Below are 22756 nucleotides of genomic sequence, written 5' to 3'. Positions count from 1 at the left end.
AGTCTGAAAGGACCTGCAGAGATTCCTAGAGAAAACAAGGGTGGAACTGAACCATCAAAAACGCCTTGCATTCTGTTTGCAGGAACTGGTTTTACCATTGTCTCAGCAAATCCTAAAATATCCAGACTCTCTCCTTTTTCTCCTACTGTTCCACAGAAGGGCCTTCTTTCCAGACACTCACTTGAAGTATTTGTCCTGTTTTCTGTTTATTTTCCATTTTAAGGGAGAGTGGGAATTGGTTACTATGGTAACAGCTACTTCTCGCAATTAATTCTGAATTTCATCAGATGTTGAGTTTGACAGTCCAGTTCTGCCTTCTGATTGCCTGGCTTTCACAATCTCCCTAATTACCCAACTACTAACCATTCCCTCCTGCTGCCCTCAGGGTTAATAACACAACTTGTAGAACTCGAGAAAATGCATACGATAAAAACAATGCCCTGGCCTGGGAGAAATGCTGATGAGTGAGGAGATCATGGGATTTCAACCATCCACTGGCTGCTTTAGAGCCAAAAAGAGGCCATTTAGGAAGAAAATGGGCTTGGGAAGGGAGAGGGTGGGAATCATTTAATGTTCCAAGAGAAGCAGGTTATAAAAATTGGAACCTATCATTCTGCTTTACATGTAACCTCAAGAGAGGCAGGCAGGATTTCCATGGTGGTCCAGTGGTTAAAAATCTGCCTTGCAATGCAGGGGATGTGTGTTCAATTCCTGGTCAGGGAACTAAGATCCCACCTGCCTCAGGGCATAAGCCCTCATGCCACAACTAAGACTCAATGCAGCCAAATAAATAAATTAAAAAAAAAAAAAAAAAAAGGAAGGCTCATTTGTTAGTTTTAAGCAAAAAGCCAAGGGCCTAAAATGGATCAATCAGAATTCTTTTCACGCCTTTGCGTTCCATTAGCTCCATTTTCTAAATCAGTTCCAGGATGCTGCCCTTCCCTCCGTGGTGGGGCCTCCTCACATTGCCAGCATTTTTATTACTTTCCTAAAACCTCAGACCATTCCACTCCTCAGGGATGCTCTTTTATTAAAGTTCAGAAGGACCCTCGCAGAAAGCCTTTTTCTTTTTCATTTCAGAAATAGAGTGATCTTTCCTTTGCAAGAATTGTCTGCAGCCTAATTAGGTCATTTAGTCAATACAGGATTCATTCTTCAAGAGTTACCTCCCCAGAACTAAATTTCAAACACCTCATGGGCTCACGGCTCCATAAAATGGTCCTCTAATACCTTACATCAGAAAGCCTAGGGCAGTGAGAGTGAGAAAAATAACCTAAACTGGCAGCTCTCCCATTGTCCATGAGTTGGTCAGTGTTGACTCAATGTGTTTCCTGGTGTGGACAATGAAAGGCTCTTTAATTCACTCATTGTCTTTTCTTAAACCAAAACTCTGGATGTTGGTTGGCATGCCCAAGGAGAACCAGAGCCAATCAGGCCACCCACAGCCAGCAGTGGACTCCACAGAAGGCAGACGAAATGAAAGAAAGTGTATAAACTACCTAAGGAAGAGTGGATGCAAAAGCCTGGCCAAGAACTATTCATCAGTGTTATCTGAAGGGACCAACGGCAAATACCGGGATGGCAGGAAAACAGCCAGCAAAGAGGGGTTGTATGGGAGAAAGACGCCAATCAGGGAGCCATGTTGGACCAACTATTGGACTCCACCCTCCTCCAATGAACTTCTAGGAAAAAGCATGCTTCTTCAGTTTGGGCAGTGAAGGGGTAGAAATCCCATCCTCTGTGAAAACAACCTTCATCTCCCTCCCCTGAAAATCACTGTAGGGGACTTCTCTATATGGTTTCATTCCACTTTTTTTTTTTTTTTTTAAACTTTCTATTTTGTATTGGATTCCTTCAGGATCTAACTTGCAGAGTCTGAGATTTCTCTGATTTTGGAATATGTGCTCTGTCCCTTCCTGTAATTCCTGACGGTGGGTTCATCTGGTATGTGCAGCTCCGAGATTGCTTTGGAACTCCACTGGAAACTGAAGAATGGATTCCAGTTAAGACAACCAGTCAATCCTAGAGGAAATCAACCCTGAATATTCATTGTCAGGACTGATGCTGAAGCTGAAGCTTCAATACTTTGACCACCTGATGCGGAGAGCCAACTCACTGGAAAAGATGCTGGGAAAGATAGAAGGCAGGAGGAGAAGGGGACGACAGAGGGTGAGATGGTTGTATGGCATCACCAACTCAATGGACATGAGTTTGAGCAAGCTCCGGGAGATGGTGAAGGACAGGGAAGCCTGGCATGCTGCAGTCCATGGGGCCGCAAAGAGTTGGACACGACTGAGCGACTAACAACAATTTTGTATTGGAGTATAGCCCTTGGACTGCAAGGGAGATCCAACCAGTCCATCCTAAAGGAAATCAGTCCCGAATATTCATTGGAAGGACTGATGTTGAAGCTAAAATTCCAATACTTTGGCCACCTGATGTGAAGAACTGACTCATTTGAAAAGACCCTGATGCTGGGAAAGATTGAGGGCAGGAAGAGAAGGGGACGACAGAGGATGGGATGGTTAGATGGCATCACCAACTCAATGGACATGAGTTTGAGTAAACTCCAGGAGCTGGTGATGGACAGGGAGGCGTGCTGCAGTCCATGGGGTCACAAAGAGTTGGAAACGACTGAGCAACTGAACTGAACTGATAGCCAGTTAACAGTGTTGTGATAGTTTTCAGGTTCATACCCCCTTATCACTTAGGGTGGATAAGTCAGATTTGTGGTTATCACACTTTTGGTTCTGGTCACTGCTTGACCCTCCAGGAGTGGCTCATGACTTTCTTTTCAACCCTAAATCCTAGTCTGCTTCATTAGACAATAGAGTGCAGAGTTTAAGAGCTTGACTCCCAGTTCAAATCCAGGTCTGCCATTTACCCAGCTGAGTGACCTTGGCAAGTTACCTAACCTTTCTGTTCCCTCAGTTTCTTCATCTGTTAAATGGAAGCTTCTAACCTCATCGTAAGGATTACCCCAGCACATAACAGTAAGCAGACACATAAGTATCAGCTGTTATTATTAGGCAGCAGGTCTTAGTTTAAAAATGAAGAACAAATGAATACATGCCTGGATCAAATCCAGGATTATTATGAATCTCTGTTGGCAGAATCCACTCCTGAGATTGTATTTGTGCCCTTGGACTAGAGGGGTTCAAGAATAGAGGAGATCGTGAACTAACACTCAAAGGCATCAAAGGACTCAGCAAGCCTGGCTCTCTTAACTAGGGTCCATTCTTCAGTTCCCAGTGGAGTCCCAAAGCACCGATGTCGATCTTGGAGTCACACCTACCAGATGAACCCACTCTACAGAATTACTAAAGCGGGCAGAGCACAAATTCCCAAATCAAAGAAATCTCAGACTCTGAAAGTTATAAGTTACAGTTCATCAAGTCCAGTCCCCCTTTCATGATCCAAATGCCCCTGGAGGGTATGATCATTGTAAAGACAAGTCCATGAGCCCTTCTAATAGTTGCAGCCTTGGCAAATTTACAGAGGCATCCCAGTTCATTTCAAAAGACCCTATGTTACATGGCAATACAGTTCATTTTTTTTCTTTAAAAATTAGCTTCAAGTACAAGTGGTATTATTTGAGGCACTAGAAAATATTGAATTCCAGGAAACCCAAGAGGGCGAGGCTGGACAGCCAGGGAGTAGCATTCGCGTTTGGTTGTTTTATGTCTAATCTCCTGCCTCTAGAAAAATGACTTGGGTGTAATCAAATGAAAACAATGAAAATAATACACTTGAAGGTCAAATAGCTAACTTCATAGGAAACTCATTAAAAACGTGACTGGACAGATTCATAGCCCAAGAGCTTGTTCATCTGATTCTAAGTGAAGAAAACTCTCTGAGGGCTATGCAAGTGATCGGGGGTGGGTCCTCCATTTGGATCCAGTCTGATGAGAGAGACTTCATGTGGAACTTGTGAATCTGGCAGCAGAGGGAGTGTGTTAAAGTACTCAGCAATTCGCCATGGGTTCAGAAGAGTAAACACAAGCATAACACACCACTTTGCCAAGTTCAACAAACTGTTTCATGGGGCTCTGAGTCCCTGATGAGGGCAGCAACCAAATGGCTGAGGAAGGAAACCCAAGGCCCAGAGGTATCGCCCACGGCTCACTGGTGACGACTGCCAGATGCATGTTCTGCTCTGGAATCCACTGATGACAAATGATCAGACCAAGACAACCGTTTCCTCCTAGTTGGAGGATCAAGCCAGTCTTTCTCAGCCTGGCCAATCAAACTGAAATCTCTAGGGGTGGCATCAGCATTCCTTCTTACAAACACCCCATGAGATTCTAATGTGCATCCAGAGCTCAGAATCATTGACTTGGGCAATCTCACCTCAATCCCACCACCACCCAACAGAAGTTTCTACTCCAGCCAGCAATGACCTCTCAGATCTCTAACATCACATCAAGAATAACTAGTATGGCTTTATTGAGCATGGAGCTCAGACCATGCTTAGCAATTTTATTCATTATCTTTTTTTAAGATGTTTTTTTAATGTGGACCATTTTTTAAATCTTTATTGAATTTGTTACCTTACTGCTTCTGGTTGTTTTTTTTTTTATGTTTTGATTTTTTGGCCATAAGGTATGTGAGATCTTAGTACTCCGAGCAGGGACTGAACCTGCATTCCCTGCGTTGGAAGGTGAGGTCTTACCAAGACTGCCAGGGAAGTCCCTACCCATTAGCTTAATGCTCACAATCTTATAAAGTAGCTAGCTATTGACCTCATTTTATAGCTAAGAAAACAAGCCTCAGAGAGCTTAAGTCACTACCCCAAAATCACAGAGTAGTAATTGCAAAGCAATTGATTCATTCAAATCTAAGCCCATTTGGACAAGAAATACATACTCACCCTACTAGACCAGTACCTGGAACATAGGTGCTTAATACATTTTTGTACAATGAATGAATGAATAACTACAGAAATGAAGAAGAACATGGGGTACTATTAGTGACCAACAGATCTTGTTAGATCAATTCAGCTGTCCCCTGCCTTCAAAAGGGCCAAAGTCCAGATCTGCTTCAGTTCAGTTCAGTTCAGTCGCTCAGTCGTGTCTGACTCTTCGTGACCCCATGAATCACAGCACGTCAGGCCTCCCTGTCCATCACCAACTCCCGGAGTTCACTCAGACTCACGTCCATCGAGTCAGTGATGCCATCCAGCCATCTCATCCTCTGTTGTCCCCTTCTCCTCCTGCCCCCAATCCCTCCCAGCATCACAGTCTTTTCCAATGAGTCAATTCTTCGCATGAGGTGGCCAAAGTACTGGAGTTTCAGCTTTAGCATCAATCCCTCTAAAGAAATCCCAGAGCTGATATCCTTCAGAATGGACTGGTTGGATCTCCTTGCAGTCCAAGGGACTCTCAAGAGTCTTCTCCAACACCACAGTTCAAAAAGCATCAATTCTTTGGCGCTCAGCCTTCTTCACAGTCCAACACTCACATCCATACATGACCACATGAAAAACCATAGCCTTGACTAGACGGACCTTTGTTGGCAAAGTAATGTCTCTGCTTTTGAATATGCTATCTAGGTTGGTCATAACTTTCCTTCCAAGGAGGAAGCATCTTTTAATTTCATGGCTGCAGTCACCATCTGCAGTGATTTTGGAGCCCAGAAAAATAAAGTCTGACACTGTTTCCCCATCTATTTCCCATGAAGTGATGGGACTGGATGCCATGATCTTTGCTTTCTGAATGTTGAGCTTTAAGCCAACTTTTTCACTCTCCACTTTCACCTTCATCAAGAGGCTTTTGAGTTCCTCTTCACTTTCTGCCATAAGGGTGGTGTCATCTGCATATCTGAGGTTATTGATATTTCTCCTGGCAATCTTGATTCCAGCTTGTGTTTCTTCCAGCCCAGCGTTTCTCATGATGTACTCTGCATATAAGTTAAATAAGCAGGGTGATAATATACAGCCTTGATGTACTCCTTATCCTTTTTGGAACCAGTCTGTTGTTCCGTGTCCAGTTCTAACTGTTGCTTACTGACCTGCATACAGATTTCTCAAGAGGCAGGTCAGGTGGTCTGGGATTCCCATCTCTTTCAGAATTTTCCACAGTTTATTGTGATCCACACAGTCAAAGGCTTTGGCATAGTCAATAAAGCAGAAATAGATGTTTTTCTGGAACTCTCTTGCTTTTTCCATGATCCAGTGGATGTTAGCAATTTGATTTCTGGTTCCTCTGCCTTTTCTCAAACCAGCTTGAACATCAGGAAGTTCACGGTTCACGTATTGCTGAAGCCTGGCTTGGAGAATTTTAAGCATTACTTTACTAACATGTGAGATGAGTGCAACTGTGTGGTAGTTTGAGCATTCTTTGGCATTGCCTTTCTTAGGGATTGGAATGAAAACTGACCTTTTCCAGTCCTGTGGCCACTGCTGAGTCTTCCAAATGTGCTGGCACATTGAGTGCAGCCCTTTCACAGCATCATCTTTCAGGATTTGAAATAGCTCCACTGGAATTCCATCACCTCCACTAGCTTTGTTTGTAGTGATGCTTTCTAAGGCCCACTTGACTTCACATTCCAGGATGTATGGCTCTAGGTCAGTGATCACACCATCGTGATTATCTGGGTCGTGAAGATCTTTTTTGTACAGTTCTTCTGTGTATTCTTGCCACCTCTTCTTAATATCTTCTACTTCTGTTAGGTCCATACCATTTCTGTCCTTTATCGAGCCCATCTTTGCATGAAGTGTTCCCTTGGTATCTCTAATCTTCTTGAAGAGATCTCTAGTCTTTCCCATTCTGTTGTTTTCCTCTATTTCTTTGCATTGATCGCTGAGGAAGGCTTTCTTATCGCTTCTTGCTGTTCTTTGGAACTCTGCATTCAGATGCTTATATCTTTCCTTTTCTCTTTTGCTTTTCGCTTCTCTTCTTTTCACAGCTATTTGTAAGGCCTCCCCAGACAGCCATTTTGCTTTTTTGCATTTCTTTTCCAGGGGGATGGTCTTGATCCCTGTCTCCTGTACAATGTCACGAACCTCATCCCATAGTTCATCAGGCACTCTATCTATCAGATCTAGGCCCTTAAATCTATTTCTCACTTGCACTGTATAATCATAAGGGATTTGATATAGGTCATACCTGAATGGTCTAGTGGTTTTCCCTACTTTCTTCAATTTCAGTCTGAATTTGGCAATAAGGAGTTCATGATCTGAGCCACAGTCAGCTCCTGGTCTTGTTTTTGTTGACTGTATAGAGCTTCTCCATCTTTGGCTGCAAAAAATATAATCAATCTGATTTCAGTGTTGACCATCTGGTGATGTCCATGTGTAGAGTGTTCTCTTGTGTTGTTGGAAGAGGGTGTTTGCTATGACCAGTGCATTTTCTTGGCAAAACTCTATTAGTCTTTGTCCTGCTCATTTCGTATTCCAAGGCCAAACTTGCCTGTTACTCCAGGTGTTTCTTGACTTCCTACTTTTGCATTCCAGTCCCCTATAATGAAAGGGACATCTTTTTTGGGTGTTAGTTCTATAAGGTCTTGTAGGTCTTCATAGAACTGTTCAACTTCAGCTTCTTCAGCGTTACTGGTTGGGGCATAGACTTGGATTACTGCCTAAAAACCCTGCTGCTGCTGCTAAGTTGTTTCAGTCGTGTCCAACTCTGTGTGACCCCATAGACAGCAGTCCACCAAGGCTCCCCCGTCCCTGGGATTCTCCAGTCAAGAACACTGGAGTGGGTTGCCATTTCCTTCTCCAATGTATGAAAGTGAAAAGTGAAAGTGAAGTCGCTCAGTTGTGTCTGACTCTAAGCGACCCCACAGACTGCAGCCCACCAGGCTCCTCCATCCATGGGATTTTCCAGGCAAGAGTACTGGAGTGGGGTGCCATTGCCTTCTCCGCCTGAAAATCCTAGATTAAGGTTTCTTCTGCCAGAGGAGAAAAGTGTTAATTGCTTCTACTACAGGTGTTTCCAAACCACTGATGCTCACAGCGCAGCCCTGCTTTGGTTTCTAATCTAACCGACTGAGCAATGGTTATTCTATGGTGCTTCTCAAACTTGAGAGTGAATTAGAGTCACCTAGAAAGTGAAAGTGAAGTCGCTCAGTCGTGTCCGACTCTTCGCGACCCCATGTACTGCAGCCCACCAGGCTCCTCCGCCCATGGGATTTGCCAGGCAGGAGTACTGGAGTGGGGTGCCAGAGTCACCTACACAGCACATCCAGGCCCACCTGCAGGGTTCTGATTCTGTAGGTCTAGGGCGGGGCCCAGGAGGCACTGATGCTACTGGTTCTGAGTCTCTGTCAGAGAACCATGCTCAGATGTATTATTCAGCAGTTTCTTGGGATCCTGCCACCATCAAGGGGTTCTTTTCCAGGGCAGCAACAGTTTCTGACTCCAGGACCTCTGCTGGGTTTGTGGAAACACGTTTTACTGGCCCAACTGTCTCTGGCCACAAGTTGTGAGGGAAGAGAAGGCAGGAACATCCTTCACTGGAGCCTGGATTTTTAAAGCAGTGATTCTTCACTAAGAGACAAGCAAACTCTTTACCTGCTGAGCCATAGGAGAAGCCCATATCCCCTTCCAGAAAGATCTAATGGAATCTCAGAAGGCACAGTTTGCTTGAGAAAGCATATATGTTTCTAAGAAGCTGGAAGGAGCTTTTAACTGATGTAAACTCATGCAAGACATCTCCATGGTAGGAGTTCTGATTGAGTAGAATACAGTCTCTTTCACATCTTCTCATGGGCAGCAGGTTTAAGGTAGATGAAGCCAGGCCATGAAACTCACATGACTATCAAAAGAGACACATTTGCTTGCGATTTTGTTTCTGAAGTTTGAGAGACTCTCCCAAAGGCAAGCCATCTCCACTGACAGAGGCCAAACAGCCATCCTACTTTGTCCCAGAAAGCCAGGCTCCCTCTTACCTAAGACAAGGGATGTGATGAAAGGGCTAGCCAATTCCGAAATATCACAATGCAAAGGGCCAAGAGAGAGATGTAATCTTTCAGGGCCAAGAAGAGAGATTTCCAGGAACAAAAACACCAAGGGCATCAAAGTGAAAGCAGCAGCCCAATCTCCCCCACTCCCCACCTTTTTGCTTTTACGTGCGTGACTGTTACCAGATGGGGTGCTGTTTCCCTGAAGTGTTATGCAGCAAGACACTGCTTCATGGTTTTGCAGATTTGAATCTCCGGGGCTTTCAAAGGGGAAATGGGGGTGAGACAATGTGCCTTTGATGTTTGAACTTGGGTCCTGAAATCAGAACCCCAGGCAAAAACCGTTTTTATCTCTTCCATCCTAGGCAACCAAGTTGAATGCTCAGGCGGACACTTCCTTTTCAGCTGTTCTTTCCTTATTGTCAATTACCTCCCTGCTGAGAGAATGGCATCCCTTTGACTGAAAATAGGGGTCCACCTTGAGATGAGACCAGTGATTTCTTTCTTTCTTTTCTCTCTTGATTAGGTTACCCTTAGTATCACACACCAGAAGGTAGGTGTCTATCCCCTTTTATTTACTTAGCATTAGGAGCCAGTGATGGTTTGTGTTTACACAGAGTTGACAAATTTGAGGGTCAATCACGTTCACTACAGGTCAACACGAGAGTAACCCTGGGGTCTGGTTTAAGAAAGAAACATTTGAAAGGAATTATTTTGGGGATCTGGTGACCAGCAGCAGTGATTCAGTGAAGTTGCAGATTTTATGAGCCTGCAGATATTTTGTGGTGGTGGTTTAGTCGCTAAGTCATGTCTGACTCTTTGCAACCCCATGGACTATAGCCTGCCAGGCTGCAAGTACTGTGAATAATATACAAATAACTTACATTTCCATGAACTAAAGCTCATAAAACACTTGACCAGTGAGTTCACCAGACTGGGGACCCAAGCTTCTTCTTGAGATATATGCAGAATTATTTTCTAAGGTACACACCATGCTGAGATTGAATGCTCTCACATATTTAAGACAGTAACCACTATGAAGGCCAGGAATTTTGTCATGACTGCTATTATTGTTTCTGCTACTGCTGCTGTTGCTAGGGTATGTTTGGTGTATATGTTTGTGTGTGTGTGTTTTAAATCACAAAGGTCCTTATTTAAGAAGAAATTGTAAAGTTCACTTGGCTAATGTCCCAACAGCCACTTAGATGCCTGGGCACTGATTTTTCACTCCAAAAATTAATGCATCTCAGCACTAAGCTAAGGCTTCTGATTAGCTCATCAAATAATCAGCTGTCAAGAAGAAGGTTCCGCTTTCACTCTGTGAGCTGCAGAGACCAGTGTATTAACTGATAAACTCGGGTTTCATCACCATTTCTGTCACCACATTGCCCATGCCATGCTCCAAGGTTCAAAAGGAGGGGACAAAGGCCAGGATGAGGGGGATGCCTGGAGCACAGTGGTGGGCTGCAGAACCAGAAAAATATGACATGAGGTCAGAGGTCCAGGGCTGAGGACTGGCAGAGGAAAAAAACAAATGCAGTAAGAAGAACTTTGTGCTAGGGCCATCAACTAGTCAGCAGACTCAATATTACAAGCTGAATGTGCTGTGCTTAGCTGCTCAGTTGTGTCCAACTCTTTGCAACCCCATGGACTATAGCCTGCCAAGCTCTTCTGTTCATGGGATATCTCCAGGAAAGAATACTGGAGTGGGTTGCAATGCCCTCTGCCAGGTATAAGCTGAATATCCCCCCCTGAAAAAGTTCGTATGTCAAAGTCCTAAACACCTAATTCTTCAGAATACAACCCTATTTGGAGTCTTTAAAGACATGATTAAGTTAAAATGAGGTCATTACAGTGGACCCTAATCCAAAATGGGCTTCCTTGGTGACTCAGTGGTAAAGAATCAGTCTGCCAATGCAGGAGATATGAGTTCGATCCCTGGGGGAAGGTCCCCTGGAGGAGTAAATGGTACCCCACTCCAATATTCTTGCCTGGGAAATCCCAAGGACAGAGAAGCCTGGCGGGCTACAATCGGTGGGGTTGCCAAAATGACTAGTGACCTTCTAAGAAGGAGATTTTTGGATACAGATACATACAGATGTGAAGATACACAGAGAAGACAGCCATCTACAAGCCAAGGAGACAGGCCTTAGAAGAAACCAACTCTACCCACACCCTGGTCTTGGATTTTCAGCCTCCAAATCCAAAATAAATTTCTATTGTTTAAGCCACCCAGTGTGGTAGCAGCCCTGGCAAGCCAACACACCCAGCAAGTCATGAACCTGCCTCAGGTTCTACAACCACAAAATGGGAACACCTAGGCTGATTAGCTCCTGGGTAGGCTGCAGGGATCAAATGCAAGTAGGTATGGGAGAGCTCTGTGTACAAGGCAGAATTCTACAGATAACATCAGGATGTCTAACCTCACTCTGGGTGCTGCGTTCTCGGGTCCTGAACAGGAGACAGATAAAGTCACAAGACCTGGAGACTCTGGGGTCACAGGCGGGGAGTCATAGCTGGAATCACATTTGGGGATCACCTGTTCCTAATCCCTTGGGAAGGGAGGGGAGCTGCCCTCCTCCACAGTTATTTAGTGGATGTGGGAGAAAAAGAACTTGCGTGGGAGAAAGGAAATAGAATGGAACAGATACTGGAGATCTCCAAGAAATTAAAAGAAAAAAAAAGGCATATTTAAATTCCTGGGAGTTCTGTGGATTAAAACAATACCTTTTATTTGTAAGGTACACTGCTGGTCACAAAACATTTAAAACCAATATAGTTCTTTTTAACCTATTTGAGGTCAGGAAGGGGTTCCCTGGTGGCTCAGACAGTATAGAATCCGCCTGCAATGTGGGACACCTGGGTTCAATGCCTGGATTGGGAAGATCTGGAGAAGGGAATGGCGACCCACTCCAGTATTCTGGCCTGGAGAATTCCATGGACTGTACAGTTTATCCTTCTGAGAGTCTGATGAAAGCTATGCATTCACTCACTACCTAGAGAAAAATAACTCATGAACTTAACACATAAAACATTATATACCAACATGGTCCCATCCTACAATAATGAAAATGCTCTATATCTATGCTGTCCAATATGGCAGCCATGAACCACTAGTGGCTGTTGAGCCACTTGAAATGTGGCTAATGTGACAGAGCAACAGTATTTTTTATTTATTCCAATTAATTTTAATTCAAATATCCATCTATGACTAATGACTTCTGTTTTAGACAATATAGTTATATACTATTCCAGAGGATTTACAGACCCCTGCTGCTCACCCATGAAACACCTTTATCAACCACATTAAGAACCACTTGGGATGAAGCTGACATAAACTTCACATCAGTGACCTTTTGGAACCTACCTGTATATGTATCATCTCATTTAATCCTGCTGCCAAACCCTAGGAGAGGACTAGAATGGCAATCCCCATTTTATAGGTACAGTCACTGAGGCACTGCAAAGCCAACCATCCTGCCCAAAGTCTCATGTATAGTGTAACTCAAACTCTTCCTTGACTCCCTAGACCAGTTCAAAGGATTTTAGAAATTGAAGCCCAAGTTCTCGCCTGAGGCCTTGGTAGAAATTATTTCTAGTCACCCAAAGAACTTTAATGCATGCAGATACCCATCGTTAAAGTTACAAGCAAAGGCTTCTCTTCTGGAAGCCACCAGCAAGGCCTGAAGTAAGGCCATTTTGACCTTGATAATAGTATATGATTCCATTGAGGTTCATCTCTGGCCTTCCTTTGGGAAGTAGACAGACTCCTGTTTCCCATTCAGCCTGAAGAATTCCCAAGGCCAAGGAGGGCATGATGCTAATGAAGAAGCAGGCTTCTTGATGCCAGATTTCTGTGACCACAAACTGTCTCCCAAATAAAGAACTGGAAACTTCACACTGGATTAAAACTCTCTCTGCCTTCCCGGCAAAGAAGCCTTCAGCTCTAGGCCAAGAAATCTCAAACACGGAAGTGTGCACAGAGCACGTGACCCACACTGGTCCATGCCGTGCACAGTGGCCTTCAGGTTTCCATGTTTCTACGGCAACTGGGCACACTGGGCAAAAACACTCCACATTTAATAAAATTCACTTTCATCCTGCATTTTGTATCTCAACTCACTTCTCACTTCTGGAAATTCCCCTCAGTTACCAGGCGTATTCAGATTTGTTTCTATCAGCCTGGAATTCTCCTTTTGTCAACTCTTCCTCGGGCTTCCCTGGTGGCACAGTGATAAAGAATCTGCCTGCCAATGCAGGAGATGCAAGAGATGTGGATTTGATCCCTGGGTCAGAAAGATCCCCTGGAGTAGGAAATGGGAACCCACTCCAGTTCTTGCCTGGAGAATGCCATGGACAAAGGAGCCTGGTGGGCTATAGTCCATGGGGTCGCAAAGAGTGGGACGTGACTGAGCACACACACAGGCACGCAATTCTTCCTCAAGAAAAAATTACCTTCAAGGCCCAGCCTGGATGCCATATATTTCCATGAAAATGTCTAAGCTTAGGTCTCCATGGTCCCAGAATATGTTATTTACATATCTACAGCAGGCCCTAGGACTCTTACATTTCTAACAAACCCAATTTATGCTGTTACTACTGGTCCAGGGGCTGAAATCAGAGACTCACTGCAAGAGATGTTTGTGGAATGAATAAATGACTGAATAAATATAAATTTCCCATAAAACCCTATTCCCAAGGCCCCAAAAAATGAGTTTTAGAAAAATCAAGATAAAAAATATTACCAGCACTTACTTCTAGATGAGGAGCAAAAACAGAAATAGCCGGGGGAGTGGGGGGGAAACAATAGCAAAAATCAACAGGGAACCAGAAGATGAAAAATCTGAAATATCAGAAAAACTTTAGGGTTACCATCTGGTTTCCTCTTAGCCCTTACTGTATAAATTATGAAGAACAGACCAGAGATTAAAAATAGGTTTATTTTTCTGAATCATATATTAAAAATATTCTGTAGAACTGCTTTGACTCAGTAAGTCCAAGACTAGGACTATTTCATAAGAAAATAATCAGAAATGAATGTAAAAATGATCTGCAAGGAAAGTCATTAAAAGCCCTGTTTACTATAACCAGAAATGTGAAACAATTTATATATTTGACAAAAGGAGATACAGCCAATAAATTATGGTATGCCCATAAATGGAATACTATAAAGCCTTTCAAAAATGTCCTTATAGGGGAATATTTATTCACATAGGAAGAGATGTATGATATAAAAAATGAAAAACAATAAAGCTAAAACCCAGTATAAACAGTATGATCTAATTTTGGATTAAAAAACACATACATATATAGAGAAGTAGATAAAAATCTAAATATGGATAGAGAGCTATTTATCATACTAATAATTATGCTAATTTTAACAGTTATATTTCGATCATTTTTGCAATAAACACATGCTGCTTTTCTAATTTTTTAAAGGATATTTTTTTAATGTGAGTTGATTTCTTCCTGTGAAGGACCACAGAAGTGAAGCATGAGCACATATATAAGCTTTTTCCCTCCCTATGTTTCACCAAACACCAACAACGTACGTTCTATTTGTAAAATATCTGTCACACCAACTGATCCCTCTTCTTTCTTGGTATTTCTTGGACCGGTTGGAAATTCCTAACTCAAAAAGGCTAACTTTCAATAAGTAATGACACCACCCCTGAAGCTTTGGGGAATGACATTTACAACAGATCCACCGTTACTTGGCCACCCAGAAAACTGCCATTTTCCCAGAAACCATGGGTGTCTCACATACTGGCTTTCAATAAGGTGGGTTGCTTAGCAACTGCCAAGAAACTGGGAAGATGGAAGAAGGCACCAGCCAGAGCTATTTTATGACCAAAGTACACTGTGCTACATGTGTCTGGTTGCATTCAAGGTAACCAAATAAGAGATAACACCCGGCTATTTTTGCATCATGAGGAAAAATACTTGGCTTCTGCCCAGAAAGGCAATTACCTAAAAATCTTGGCAAGCCCCATGGTATGAGAAATGGTCACTGATACGGGGGTGAAAAAAAAATCACTGACCTTCATAAATACTGATGATATGAGGATGGTTGAGGGATGACATGATCTCAATCTCTCGTCTGATGTGAACCATGTCTTGTTCATCCTTAATTTTGTCCTTACGAATGGATTTTATAGCCACCTATAAAGTCAGGAAATGAAATGTTACTCAGAGACCTAAACAGATGCAAATCAGCCATTGGGAGAGTTTAGAAAATAAATACAGATGTTACTTGTTGGCAGAACTGACAATAACCAAAACAAAACTTCGAAATACCCCCTATCATGTCTTTCATTTATAGCAAAAACACCCTTCTCCAGACAACAGAAAACATCAGGTTTTAACAGCCTCGGTTCGGGATAGTGTTTCCCCCCCCCCACAAAGCAAAGGGCTCCTTCAACAGGGCCAGATTCATTTACTCTAGGAATCCTGATCCTTTTTGAAAGAAGAAAAAAAAGAAAAAAGAGCTTGCTGTACAGGAGGTCAGTGACTAACACCAAAAGATGAAATTAGCATCAATCGGCCCCACCATGCAGCTGCCACAGTGATGGACAGAAAAGGCCTTATTGCATGGCCTGTCTGGAGGCCAATTCTGATTAAAGCTTGGATTTTAAGACTTTAGCCTATGCTGTGCTAATGCAATTGCTCAGAAGCCAAATCCTCCCTACATCCTTCCTCTCACTAAGGTACCTTTGCTAGCACATGATATGACCAAAAAGCTCTGCTAAAGAAAAAAATCAGAGTAAATCCAAGAAAACAAAGCTAGACTCCCTGCCTGGCCCCAGTTGATCCCAAAGCTCCATGCCAATGTGGTCTGCAAATCCAAACTGTAGAGAATTCCCAGGGCCATGACACAGAGCACTTACTCAGAAGAAACACAGAAATAAAAAAATTAAAAAACAATTTTTTTTAATTAAATGACAATGGGAATCTCATAGGGAAAAACTATGTTTGCCAATGGATTCATCTCTGCTCATAAACAAGTTGGTTGATAATTTCATCTGCCCTGTTTCTAAGGGGGGCAAAAACTACTTTGTTTGGGGGGGGTGGCGGGTTTTGCTGCCAGCTCTGAAAGCCTGCTTGGTTCCCTCCAAACTGGTCCTCTTGTGACCTCAGGCCTCAACTTAGCACTCTTTCTTGGAGGAAAGGCAGTAAAACCACCCCTCAGACTGCAAAATCACAAAGCACTCTGGAGAAAAAGTCCTTGTTAGCAGCTGCCCAGGGTCACACCTTGACTGTCTAAGAGTCAAGCAGGGGTGGTCTCCGCAGGAATGCACTCATCTCTGTGAACATTTGCAACTTCTGACTTGCAGCAGATACCCACGCAGCCCTAGACTTGGAAATGTTTCCATAAAATACAACCAGTCCAAGAGAACTAGGAAACTCTCATTATTCTTGATTTTGCTATGTGTTGGTTAAATCAACCAGCAGGTCCCCGGATTTCTCTTTTGCAGAACTTTCCCCAGTTGTCGTTAAATCCATATTGGTGTCATTACTATACTAGTGGGGATCTTATTCACTGCTTTAGCTCCAGAGCTTAACAACAGGCCGGGCACATGGCAGGCCTGCGAAAACACTGAGCATGGGCAAGCAGGGAGAGGGAAGGAAAGGGAGAAGGAGAGAAGGAGAGTGGACAGCGGGGAGGGGCTAATGCTACTGGATGGCTGGGAAGCCAGACCAGGGAAGTGATAGTCGCACTGAAGCACAAAAGGAGGGACCGTTCCAGTCAAACGTCACCACCAAGACAGGAACGTTAGGTTGATGGCTTAGGATTTCTTTGCATCCTACCTACGTGGGCCATCGAGGAATGGGGAAAGCAGAGGAGGAATACATGATGTCCTGCTGTAAACCCAGGGGCAGGCAGCATCTGCCCTACACTGTGGGTGGACCACACGGCTGGAGACAAAGAGATTGCACAGAGATGAATGAGTTTCCAGCTTCAATGCCCCCTTTCACCAGGGTGTCAGGCCCCCCAGCTCACCCGGGCCCTCACCTCAGCCCCATTCAGGACACAGCAAGAAAAGCCTGCCTTTGCTTACGTCAAATGTAAAGACATGACTGGAAGGCTTTATTTTATCTAAGCGGGGCCTGCAATCCTGGGAGCCTGCTCTGGAGGAAGCCGACAGTGAACACACGCAGGCCAGGGAGGATGTGGGTGGCTCTTGGACCAACTACTGCATTCCTCTATGAACTAAAGATGGGCTGAGGGGAGAAACCACCCCTGATTATGGAGCAGGCTGAACTTGGCCTTGAGGAGGCCCTATTGTCAAATGACAATAGAAATAAATTCTTTCACCATTCAGGGTCAGGCGAGGGTAGTGACATTCTCAGGGGTAAGAAAATAATCCCACCTGTCAATCTCCCCAACAGTCCAGTGAGAGGCCAACGGTCCCACAACATATCTGCCAGGCGTGGAAAGGAAAGTCCACAGCCCAGTGTGGAAAGGAAAGTGCCCGCATTCTAAGCAAACCCCACCCCAGCACTGAGAAAACTAAAAGGGCTCCATATATGTTAACAGCCGTGGTGGCTGTCCCTCTACAAAAGCTTCCCTCATCCGACAATGAATCTTCTATTGAAAGTGTAAAAGAGGACTCATTCTGCCCCTATGTCAAAGGCATAGTGGGAGACAAATGCTAGAAATCACTTAGAACCGTGCAACTGTCAAGGACAGAGGGAAGACATTCAGTTCAACTCCCAAGAGCGGTGTGATGATTCACCCAAGGTCACAGATCCAATTACTGGCCAACCATGAGAGCAATAAGGATAAGAATAATAGCAGGCATTCAAGAAGCACTTAATATATGGTACAGACATCAGACCATGGTTCTTTACGTCCTTAACGTTCAGGTTTCAGCTCCATGGTCCCTTAGGGAGACCTTCCCTGACCCTCCAGCTGCTTAGGCCACTCCTCCCCTATCCTCTCACTCCCTTCCTGCACAATCTGAAATGAGCCTGCTGCATATTCAGCCGGAAGCCAATTCCAGCTACCAAGATGTTTCCAGAGGAAACCCAGAGAGCTCAGAACGGTTGTCACTTTTTTGAAGAGTTGTTTAAAGAGGAGAATGAGCTCATAAATGCCGCTCCTGTAACGTAAGGTAGTGCCTCCTTTGTGGAGTGGAAGGATATAACCGGAGGGCAGCACATGGTGAAGCAGTATGGCCGGATGGGTTATGAACTTGGCTTTGAGTCCAGGCTGAAACCACATGCCAGCTGTGTGACCTGGAGCAGGTGGCAAAACCTCTCTGTGCTCTTGTTTCTTCATCTGTCAGGCAGGAAAATACAGCACCTGTCTCACAGGTCCTTATAAAGATCAAATAAATGGCTCAGAACACGCCTGGCCCAGGATAAGTGCTCAACGAATGTTTAAGGCGGAGAAAACGCCCCATAGATAGAGCCTTCCTTCCTTACTCTCCACGCTGGGAACAAACTTAATTCCTCCTGCTTCCTCATGGGGCAGCAGGAGAAGGTCTAGGGAATGGGGACCCCGCTTTGTTCTCACAGTGCATTAAGTGAACGAGAATTTCTCTCCTGGGTCTTTAAATTGTACCCTCAGCAGAAACGTCCAGAAACTCAGAGCAGCTGGGCTCATGGGAGCATCATGGCTCCTGAGTCTGAGACCAGACAGGAGGAGGAACAACTGGAATCCAAAACACAGCCTCGGGGCCGTTTTCCCCTTTCTTCTAACAGTGGCTGCCGGGTGAACATGGGAATCAAATGTTTCCACTTAGAGACAGAAGTCTGACTCATGGCATCCACTTGAGCCTTTCTGGATTTTGACTGTTCGTGGACTTAATCCTTTTGAGTGCCCACCTGGGACCGAGCACAGTGCTGAGATGTCATGATGCAAAGTGATTCTGCCCCAGCCCTTGGGGAGCGGGGAATGAGAGGACAAGGGCAATAAGCAAAAAACACACAACTACATGATTACCCTCATGGCCAAAGGCTACCAAAGAGACCCACAGATACACAATGTTATGGAGCAAACCTCCTCTCCAGTTTTCCTCAACCCTCACCCATATCTCCCAGGTGGCTCAAACAGTAAAGAATCTGCCCGCAATGCGGGAGATACGGGTTTGATCCCCGGGTCGGGAAGATCCCCGAGAGTAGGAAATGGCATCTCACCCCAGTATTCTTGCCTGGAGAATCCCATGGACAGAGAGGGGAGCCTGATGGACTACAGTCCATGGGGTCACAAACAGTCTGACACAACTGAGCAACTAACACACACACCCACATCTACAAAGAAACAGAAGGTGAGGGCCCAGCAGGAAAAGACTACCAAACGTCTGAAATCATAAACCCTCTAAAAAAATAGGTTCAGTTTGTCCCTGCAGGAGTTGGAGAGATTTCACTGAAGCTGGGAACCCAGGTGTGTGAGCCCAACACACAGCCCGGCCCCTTTCCTAAGTGTTCCCAAGTCTAGACAGCATCGTGTGCCTTATAAAATGGTCTGCTTTTAAATAAGGCCACCTTATCGTTTAATGATTAAACCTTCTGGCTGTGGACCTGCAAATTCTGCCCCACGGTGCCTGCCTGTTTAAGAGGCAAACAGCCCAGCCAACGCTGATCCCTTGTTTAATGTAACAGCCTTCTCTTCTGCCGTGTTCATTTTTCCTTTTTTGAATAATCACCCAAAACCACCTGTTCTGCAGCCACTTTTCCACAGTGGCTATTGTGAATGTTCAGAGCTCAGGGATGTAGGCAGGGCTATGCAGAGCAAAGCAGTATGATCAAAGTTCAGGCTTTTGCTGACTGGGTGACCTCAGGTGAACCCAAACCTCACAGGTCTCAGTTTCCTCATCCGTAAAATGGAGTCGGCAAGTCCTAACTCTTGGAGCTGTTACAAGGAGGGGAAATAATTTAAGTAAAGTGACTGGTACTCAGGTATTCACTGAATGGCAGTGACTATAACAAGGTCTGTTGGGACAATATAGTGATACAGGGTCCTGGGCCACATGTAAAGGCGTGACAAGCCCACAGTATATCATCATATTGACTTCCCCCCTGCCGATCCCTCCCACACACATCCTCTCCGTCCCCATATTTGTACTGAGGCAATAGGTGAAAATTTATATCCACCCTGCCTGCCTACAAAGAGCAAGGCAGCCAGCCATCTTCCTGGCCTGCTTTGAAGAGTGGGGGAAATCCCAGGCAGACTGCATATTTGAGCCTCTAACCAAGAGAATCACTACCCTGCTCCCTCCACAGCCTCCTCCCATGATGCTCATTGATTGATACATGTCAGTCTGAAGAGAGGGTTCTAGAACAGTATCTGTCAAAGAGGTCCTGGGTTTCGTGTCAAAAGTGAAGATTTTGAATCCAAAGGTCTAAGATGGAGCCTGGGATTCTGGATTTCTAGCAAGCTCCCAGGTAATGAGCCCGTGATGTCAGCCCAGGGACCACACTTTGAGGAGCAAGATCTTAAACCTTTGTCTTGAGCCTTAACTTTACCAACATTCTTAAAACAGTAGCAATATTCTTAATAACAACAACAGCTAATATTTATAATGTGTTAACCAGTTAATAGAGTCCAAAATGCAGTACTTGGATGCAAACTCAAAAACGACAGAATGATCTCTGTTCATTTCCAAGGTAAACCATTCAATATCACAAGTAATCCAACCAGTAACACTGAAGAAGCTGAAGTTGAACGGTTCTATGAAGACCTACAAGAGCTTTTAGAATTAACACCCAAAAAAGATGTCCTTTTCATTATAGGGGACTGGAATCCAAAAGTAGGAAGTCAAGAAACACCTGGAGTAACAGGCAAATTTGGCCTTGGAATATGGGATGAAGCAGGGCAAAGACTAATAGAGTTTTGCCAAGAAAATGCACTGGTCATAGCAAACACCCTCTTCCAACAACACAAGAGAACACTCTACACATGGACATCACCAGATGGTCAACACTGAAATCAGATTGATTATATTCTTTGCAGCCAAAGATGGAGAAGCTCTATACAGTCAACAAAAACAAGACCAGGAGCTGACTGTGGCTCAGATCATAAACTCCTTATTGCCAAATTCAGACTTAAATTGAAGAAAGTAGGGAAAACCACTAGACCATTCAGGTATGACCTAAATCAAATCCCTTATGATTATACAGTGGAAGTGAGAAATAGATTCAAGGGCCTAGATCTGATAGATAGAGTGCCTGATGAACTATGGGATGAGGTTCGTGACATTGTACAGGAGACAGGGATCAAGACCATCCCCCTGGAAAAGAAATGCAAAAAAGCAAAATGGCTGTCTGGGGAGGCCTTACAAATAGCTGTGAAAAGAAGAGAAGTGAAAAGCAAAGGAGAAAAGGAAAGATATAAGCATCTGAATGCAGAGTTCCAAAGAATAGCAAGAAGAGATAAGAAAGCCTTCTTCATTGATCAATGCAAAGAAATAGAGGAAAACAACAGAATGGGAAAGACTAGAGATCTCTTCAAGAAAATTAGAGATACCAAGGGAACACTTCATGCAAAGATGGGCTCGATAAAGGACAGAAATGGTATGGACCTAACAGAAGCAGAAGATATTAAGAAGAGATGGCAAGAATACACAGAAGAACTGTACAAAAAAGATCTTCACGACCCAGATAATCACGATGGTGTGATCACTGACCTAGAGCCAGACATCCTGGAATGTGAAGTCAAGTGGGCCTTAGAAAGCATCACTACGAACAAAGCTAGTGGAGGTGATGGAATTCCAGTGGAGCTATTCCAAATCCTGAAAGATGATGCTGTGAAAGTGCTGCACTCAATATGCCAGCAAATTTGGAAAACTCAGCAGTGGCCACAGGACTGGCAAAGGTCAGTTTTCATTCCAATCCCAAAGAAAGGCAATGCCAAAGAATGCTCAAACTACTGCACAATTGCACTCATCTCACACGCTAGTAAAGTAATGCTCAAGATTCTCCAAGCCAGGCTTCAGCAATATGTGAACCGTGAACTTCCTGATGTTCAAGCTGGATTTAGAAAAGGCAGAAGAACCAGAGATCGAATTGCCAATATCCGCTGGATCATGGAAAAAGCAAGAGAGTTCCAGAAAAACATCTATTTCTGCTTTATTGACTATGCCAAAGCCTTTGACTGTGTGGATCACAATAAACTGTGGAAAATTCTGAAAGAGATGGGAATCCCAGACCACCTGACCTGCCTCTTGAGAAATCTGTATGCAGGTCAGGAAGCAACAGTTAGAACTGGACATGGAACAACAGACTGGTTCCAAATAGGAAAAGGAGTACGTCAAGGCTGTATATTGTCACCCTGCTTAGTTAACTTATATGCAGAGTACATCATGAGAAACGCTGGACTGGAAGAAGCACAAGCTGGAATCAAGATTGCCGGGAGAAATATCAATAACCTCAGATATGCAGATGACCCCACCCTTATGGCAGAAAGTGAAGAGAAACTAAAAAGCCTCCTGATGAAAGTGAAAGTGGACAGTGAAAAAGTTGGCTTAAAGCTCAACATTCAGAAAACGAAGATCATGGCATCCGGTCCCATCACTTCATGGGAAATAGATGGGGAAACAGTGGAAACAGTGTCAGACTTTATTTTTCTGGGCTCCAAAATCACTGCAGATGGTGACTGCAGCCATGAAATTAAAAGATGCTTGCTCCTTGGAAGGAAAGTTATGACCAACCTAGACAGCATATTCAAAAGCAGAGACATTACTTTGCCAACAAAGGTTCGTCTAGTCAAGGCTATGGTTTTTCCTGTGGTCATATATGGATGTGAGAGTTGGACTGTGAAGAAAACTGAGCGCCAAAGAATTGATGCTTTTGAACTGTGGTGTTGGAGAAGACTCTTGAGAGTCCCTTGGACTGCAAGGAGATCCAACCA

General features: G+C 44.1%; 1 protein-coding gene across 1 annotated transcript in view; it reads right to left on the bottom strand.

Moving 5' to 3' along the window:
• Window positions 1-22756, bottom strand: part of NUAK1 (NUAK family kinase 1) — a 78149-nt gene that overhangs the window by 29271 nt on the left and 26122 nt on the right. Inside the window, exon 2 of the mRNA XM_006069583.4 lies at window positions 14943-15063. Within this exon, the coding sequence (XP_006069645.3) occupies window positions 14943-15063 (121 nt within the window). The remainder of the gene's footprint in view (window positions 1-14942; window positions 15064-22756) is intronic.

This window comes from Bubalus bubalis, chromosome 4 (assembly GCF_019923935.1).
Source record: "Bubalus bubalis isolate 160015118507 breed Murrah chromosome 4, NDDB_SH_1, whole genome shotgun sequence".
In the NCBI taxonomy this organism is placed as follows: Eukaryota; Metazoa; Chordata; class Mammalia; order Artiodactyla; family Bovidae; genus Bubalus; species Bubalus bubalis.
This window is presented reverse-complemented; position numbering and strand designations above follow the sequence as displayed.